General features: G+C 40.2%; 1 protein-coding gene across 3 annotated transcripts in view; it reads left to right on the top strand.

The window, feature by feature from the left end:
• The first annotated feature begins 5,121 nt into the window (after positions 1 to 5,121).
• Positions 5,122 to 7,554, top strand: part of LOC121295515 (septin-9-like) — a 32,569-nt gene continuing 30,136 nt past the window's right edge. The window contains exon 1 of one of the 3 annotated variants that reach the window (XM_041220215.1): positions 5,122 to 5,265. In XM_041220215.1, coding sequence (XP_041076149.1) covers positions 5,159 to 5,265 — 107 coding nt within the window. In that variant the 5' untranslated portion in view covers positions 5,122 to 5,158. Of the gene's footprint in view, positions 5,266 to 5,465; positions 5,541 to 7,554 lie in introns of those variants that run through there. The other 2 variants (XM_041220217.1, XM_041220216.1) reach the window with 2 other exon arrangements.

The following is a 7,554-nucleotide window of genomic DNA, read 5'->3' as shown; positions in this document are numbered from 1 at the left end:
TACATGTTTGTCCCAGTTTTAGTATTCGCGTAACAAGTCTGGTACAGTAGTATATAATAGAGTGGACAAGGTGCGCAGCTCCTTGAGCGAGGTTATTTTGTATGTGGACTCGGAGGAAGTGACAGGTTACGTGTTCTGCTGTTTAATGAGGTTATTAAATAAACTATTCCAAAGTAAGCTCATGTAAAACATCTATTCAGTTAGGGAATAAATAGCCTTCTTACAAAATTGGCTGCTTGGTGGTGGTAACGTGTGTAGCTTCGCATTCAATAGTTACAAAGTCAGTATTAGTTGAAGTTTTGCACTGCGCTGTCTTCCTCATACCATGCCTTTGTTGGGGCCCGTCATCTGCTTGCATTATTCGGTCCAGGACTATTATTTGCAGTAGTTTAACTTTAACTCGGAAAAGGATTAACTACACCTTTGTAGTTGGTGAGATCATTGCACTTTCCCTACCCCATACACGAATGTGGAAACAAAGGGGATTTAGCTGACCGCTCCCTTGAATGTGAACAACCAACCTCTTCAGGTCAAAACTATTCCTTTTTAGCGATTAAACATACAGACACTCCCAAACTCAACCGCACTGCCATAAACACGGTGCAAAGTCGGAGCACTGGATTTTATAAATAGTACAAACCTTACCCATTACATATGTTGTTAATCTTTGTTCAAAATTCTACAACAAATGTTTAACTGTGGGGTTTTACAAAGAGCTTTCTGAGAGAAATACAATATAAACATGCAATGTACAAATAAGACACCAAGGGATTTCTGTGTTTTCAAGAAGCTTCTGTATTTAATGGGAGCTGTGCTTTGACTGTACTGTTCTAATATTGTGTTTGTGGGTCAGAGTATCATTGTAAGAAAAGGTAGGTGTGAAAGGGTAGCGTCCCAACTAGTTACCACCAGGAAGTAGACTCAAAGCTGCAGTTAAAAAGCGCTAGTGCAGACATTAATAAACAAAAAACACAGGAACAAAGAAATTATTTAAGACAAAACAAATCATCTGAACAAAACACTTCTTACTGTTAGCTGGACAGTCGCAGTACCTGAATTGTCCTAGTCCTTGTCCTTGGTGGGTGTTTGCTTCACTGAACCCTTTCTAAACTCATCCACCTAACAAAATCTCCTCCCTTTATGTAAATGTTGCCATTACTTAATTAGAGAATGGCCACATTCCACCGGTGGTAGTTACCAGGATGGACTTAACCCCATCCCTGCCAAACTTAAGTTAAAAAATAATCTTTATTTACACAACACAAAAACCAAGCTATTTACACAGAGGTCATTGTTAATCTCAAAGAAAAATGTGTGCCTTTCCCAACCTTTTCGCTTTCAAAATAAATTACAGAAGGGTTTTAAAGTGATAAGGGTTAGGCTGTAAAGCACAAAGATGTAATGAGCCTGTGGCAGAGCAGGGCTCTGCCCTTGGAAACACTGGCAGGGATGGAGTTAAATTCTCCTCCCTGCCCAGGTTGATTGCCCCAGGTGGGAGCAATCAACTAATGTAATTAATCAATTATCATTTAGCCACCTGGCATAAAAGGAGGCCTCAGCCTCCCAGTAGAGAGGAGGGAGCTGAGGAAGCATTCAAGGGGGGTTGGGGGTTGGGGGTTGGGGGTTGGGGGTTGGGGGTTGGGGTTGGGGGTTGGGGTTGGGTAATTCCCTTGTTTTTGTATTGGGTTTTTCTTTGTGCTTAAATCCCTTTATTTTGCCATTGTGCACTTTTATTTTGTGTTATTTATAATAAAAGTGGTATTTTTTTTTTGAACTGCAGACTGTCTCTGGGCCTCTATCCACTCACCAGCTTGCCACAGAGCCACATAAAACCAGATTGTCAGATGTACATATAAAATAATCTTCACACATGATCTGAACCCTGCTATTTAAACATAAACCAGCCTGCTAAGCAAACACAAGTTAATTAAAGGATAGGTGAGAATGCGTACAGGGCAGCATAGATCACATTCATTCTGCAAGTCTTGTTAATGAATAACTTCCCCAGTTGAGAGGTTGATTTACTCTGATGTTGAACACAGTGATGTTCTGACAATAAAACATTCTGCAACAAAAACACAGGCTGTTCCAGCAAAATACAGTGCTGAGTTCATTGATGAAAGTATGTGCCCAGCACACTCAACCTCCCTTAGACAACCAAGGGATTTCTGTACCAATATGGTAAATGTTAGGTATTTTTGCACATAAACATAAATTGAATGTAGGGCAATATATCTACTTCTGATCTTGTATAATAGTCTTCCAGTTGAGGTAATACTTGTTGCACATACTATGATTGTTTTAACACACCACAACTAATTCCATTGGAATGCATATGTTTTAATAGCAATGTCACTTGCAGCATTGCTGGTTGTTCGATGGTTAGCTAAAACATACCTTCTTTGCTTTTGCAGGAATGCTATTGGAATTTGCAGGAATGCTGTTTTTATGAACTTAATATGGTCGGTTTTCCTTTACCCTGATACTGCAATTGTGTAGCAGCACAACACTGCCAGGGATTTGTTTGTGAAATGCATTGCGACCCCCACAAGTGGAACAGTTAATGCAGCTGATCAGTAACAAACCATACAGTGAAAGATATCCCAGTAAGAGACTCTGAAACAGATTTCATGATGTTTCAATGAAGACCCAGAGTCACTGCTAACCCTAACCCTAACCCTAACTCTAACTCTTGAACATGGTAGCAGTGAAAACATATTGGCCTGTCTGAGATCCTGTTGGTACATCCTGCTTTTGCACTTTGTGATTTATTTTTGGCTTATCGCTGTGTCTCTATGTTTGGTACCCCATAGTCTGCAATAACGACAGACCCTGTACATCATCAGCTCAATGAGGGTAAGATCCACATTGTACATCATCAGCACAATGTGGGTAAGATCCACACTACATCATCAGCACAATGAGGGTAAGATCCACATTGTACATCATCAGCACAATGTGGGTAAGATCCACACTACATCATCAGCACAATGTGGGTAAGATCCACACTACATCATCAGCACAATGAGGGTAAGATCCACATTGTACATCATCAGCACAATGGGGGTAAGATCCACACTACATCATCAACTCAATGAGGGTAAGATCCACACTACATCATCAGCACAATGAGGGTATGACCCTTAGGTCCACTTTGGGGGATTGACTCATATTGTGTGTCCTGGCCTGGAAAGCGCTGGAGCCTGTCTGCAGTTTCTGTGCTCTGATCTAGGCGCTGCTCACCGCAAAGTGAATTCCAGCAGAACAACAGCTCACTAAAAGCAATGGGCCTCTGTGATTAGTGTCTGCTGGTTGAACACATGTGTGGTTCAGGGTTCAAACATGCAGCATGTGATAGATACTTCCACAACAGCCTCATTCCCTTTCCATTCCTCATCACTTTGATGATTACACATGAGCTACATCAGGGTTTGTTCTTTTGTTAACCCTTAGCTTGGAGTAACAAGCTCCAGGAATCAGCACAGCACATGAACCTTGTGTGTGGTGCTGAAGGGCAGAGACATAGAAAGTAACACTTTGATTGTTCTGTCAGCTGTCTTTATCAGTATTGTACCATTCAGCTTGAAGATGAAACAAGTTTTCATGGTCCTGTAGGAACGCCTCTCAAAGAGGTGGACTTTAAAAAATGTTTCATTTATATCACTGTTTGGCCTTTAAATGTGAACAAAATAACCAATTCAGGATGTTCATCTAAATATATGTTTAAATAAGTCATGTTTTAACTTTAAGATAACTGTGTCACTCACAGAAAAAGAGCAAAAATGTGTCTAATAACGATGTCACGTAAAAGGTGTATTTCCAGAATGGTATGACTAACTTTGTATTTATTCTAGGGATTGCAAGGACTACTAGTGGCAGGTTAAGGAAAATCTCAGATCCCACAAGTCCAAGTAAGTAGAATGTTTTATGCCTAATCCATAGTTTTTATTTTACATTTCATTACTAATGGCATCTTTGTGGCGGCACATATTTCTGGATATTTCCCTTGATTGTCCCCCGTTTTCATATCTAATGGTGTTGTTTGCTTTTGGCTGTTGCTCAGATTTGATATGCTTGTACAACGTGAACCAGAAGCTTTCTGAGCTGCCCAGTCTGCAGCCTAAGTTTACGCAAAGACATGTTGTGTGCAAAGTTCACATTAACAATAAAAACATGCTTTTACTGTGAGTAGTCTGCTTGAGTCATCTGCACAAAACCCCAGGAATCTGGATCTTATGCTGCTGAAAGATCTGTAGCTCCAGCTATCTGTCCCACTAATTGCAGCCTTGGGTTAAGTATGGACATTTAGCTGCAGTTAAATTGGGAGTCTGTCTCAAATTAGAGTAGCATACGAACGGAAACACATACAGCTGAACTGCTAAAATAAACACATACAGCTGTGCTTGTATTTCGGGCAGTCTGTACCGTGTGTTTTTACATAACCCTCTTGATCTCTGTGAAGTTCAGAACATCACACTGTGGGGCTGTTTTATTGATGTATTCTTAAACTAACCAATTAAACCCGATTCAGGGCCACATGCAGTTCACTGATACATTATACCTGCTGTACCTGGTGCAGACTGGCCCTCCAGGATACGTAAAGACCACATTATAAAATGTTTTTTAAAATACTTTTGTAAAATTATTTGTGCTGAGTGAAACAGCATTGTGGGCTCCCAGGTCTGTAGTGGGGCGTTTCTGATTGCCTCACAGAGGAAGCACAGCGGCATCATCTGGAGTTTTCTGAGCAGCGCAAGTTATTTTGGGTTGAGGAGTACAAGTCACATGACCCTGGTTTCCATTTCAGACACAAAGCTGCTTCAGTGTCGGGCAGAAAGGAAAAAAAAACTCCATATGATCAGCACATGGCAATGCAGTCATTGTGCGTGCCTTCAGTATCCCAACAGACTGAAGGAATTAGATAGAAAGAGAGTGTGTGTGTGTGTGTGTGAGAGAGAACGTGTGTGTGAGAGAGAGAGAGAACATTTGAGAGAGAGAGAGCACATGTGACAGAGAGAGAACGTGTGTGAGAGAGAGAACGTGTGTTTGTGCGAGAGAACGTGTGTGAGATAGAGAGAACGTTTGTGTGAGAGAGAGAACGTGTGTGTGAGAGAGAACGTGTGTGAGAGAGAGAGAACGTGTGTGTGAGAGAGAGTGCATGTGTGTGAGAGAGAAAGAGAGGGGGGGAGTCTCTAAAGAAAGAGGCATCGCTCCATGTGACTGGTTGATTGTACAGTCCAGTTATGGAGGGGGACAAGATTGCAGGTAGGTTCTGGGTTTTATTTTTTGCTTCTAATTTAAAGAGGGGTTGTGGGGAGCTGCTACTGTTTCAGTGTGCAGGCGAGCTGCTTGTCTGGATTGCATTGGGCTGCATTGTGGAGAAATTCAAACGCCACACTGTATATCTGAGCGGGTGGAGCCAGTCTGCCTGTGAACAGCCACAGGATACATCGCTAAATGGGATTATACAGGCTGGGTTAACTGGTGATGTCGAGGGAATTTAGAAGGAGACTAGATGGAGCTGTCCGATGCAGGGGACTGTGAGTACACTGTGTTTCATCCATTTGTTCTATAGATATTTAAAATGCAGTCTGAACATTTGTAGTTATTTTAAATGATTTATTTGTGGCTATACCCATGCACTTATGGCTGTCTGTGTGTATGTATACTGAAGCTATGTTTTTGTACATATGATATGGCTACAAGACTAATAATACTGTGTAACAATTATTTATTTATTTATTTTTGTTCCTGGGTAGTAAGTGTTATTTCCTAATTGCTTATGCCTCAAAAGTATAGAAAATGGCTATTATTCCCCACAAACTTTGCTTTTGTGACCAGGACAGTGATATTTCAAAATATCACTATTTCCAATGGGAAAACAGGCAAATGTGTGTCTTTTTGTTCACATAAAGTCAGAAAAAAACAACATATGAATCCAAATTAACATGTATTTATACTAAAGTAATACAAAAGATTTAGAAGTGAGTAGTTTTTCGAGATTTACGATTATACTGTATTTACAGAATAATCGTAAATCTCGAAAAACTACTCACTTCTAAATCTTTTGTGGTCATTTTTGTATTACTTTAGTATAAATACATGTTAATTTGGATTCATATGTTGTTTTTTTCTGACTTTATGTGAACGAAAAGACACACATTCTGCAGTATTAGATACTGGACGTGACTCTGCTAATGCCTGTTCTCCAGTGATGTCATCACAGCACATAGGGCTGCGTGTTCATCTTCATTCAGTCTTAAGTGTTATTTATTCAGTAAGAACAGAACTGAAGAAATACTGTTCAATATGAGAGCAGTCACACAATACTGTACAATCTGAGAGCAGTCACACACTACAGCACAATCTGAGAGTAGTCACACAATACTGTACAGTCTGGATTAGAATAACAAGTAATAAAATTCGTCATTGGTTGAGCTCCATAGTTGTGAAGTGCCATGTACAATTCAGCTGAGCGGAGTTAATGTTCATGCTTGAAGAACTTTCCTAGTCTCCAGGCATCTCTATAATACTTTCTGATTGGAAAGCCCTATCTACTTGAAGGACAAGCTCTGAGGACCCGACTAACTCTGTTCCACGTTCAGAAAAAAGTAAAGCAAGCCCCTTCTGCGCACCTATGGTTATAAGATGCAAATCATCCTCGACTCACACCTCCACCTCATACCAGCTGCAGATCACCTCTACTCCAGACAAAATTAAGCAGGTCGATTGTATTCTCTGTGCAACACAGAAATTATGTATTTGAGAGATAGTACTTTGTTGAGTTGCCAGCAATGGATGCACAAGTTGTTATCTCAGCAGTTGTAGTAGACAAATAGAAAAAGGAATTGTGAGTCCATTTCTCAATTGTTCTTGTTGTTCCTGGACCACATGTTATTAACATATTGAAAGTTAAAGACAGATGCAAGAAAAATGAGAACTTAATATTGGAACAACGCTAGAACACTCTCACGCAGGACTGATTAGTGAAACACTGTTGTAGCATATAGCTAAAGCACAGCCCTACTTTGTTTGATTGAAACTATGATCCACAAGGTGTCACTATTCACCAACTCGGTTCCTATTCGCCACTTGGCTGCTTGAAGCTCCTTCCCCCTATGACAGTATGCTTGGTTTAGGCTCCAGTTGTATAACACTGCTAAAAGCTCACTCTGGTGTTTTCTCTGTCACTCACAAAGGCTTTCGTTTTCTCCTCACAGTGGTTGCGGATCGACATTAAGCTCAGATAATGTTTTTAATTCAAAGACTTTAAACACTGCTTCACAAGACATAGTTCTACTAAAAGATTATTTGAACACATTTAAAAGTGTGATACTTGTCTGATGTCTGTTTCCCATAAAAGTATAAGATTTCCTCTATGACTCATTTTGTGCACAAGTCTTTTTCCCAAGTAAATGAAACACCAAATGTTTGTTGCCACTATTCTTTTAAATAACAGGTGAATCCCACACTGTTTCAATTGAGTTACTGGGAAGGGGCAACACTGTGATGAGGAAAGTGGGGTTTTGTTTTTTACTTAAGTTACAGATTTTG

The sequence above is a fragment of the Polyodon spathula genome, chromosome 20 (genome assembly GCF_017654505.1).
Source record: "Polyodon spathula isolate WHYD16114869_AA chromosome 20, ASM1765450v1, whole genome shotgun sequence".
NCBI lineage: Eukaryota > Metazoa > Chordata > Actinopteri > Acipenseriformes > Polyodontidae > Polyodon > Polyodon spathula.
This window is presented reverse-complemented; position numbering and strand designations above follow the sequence as displayed.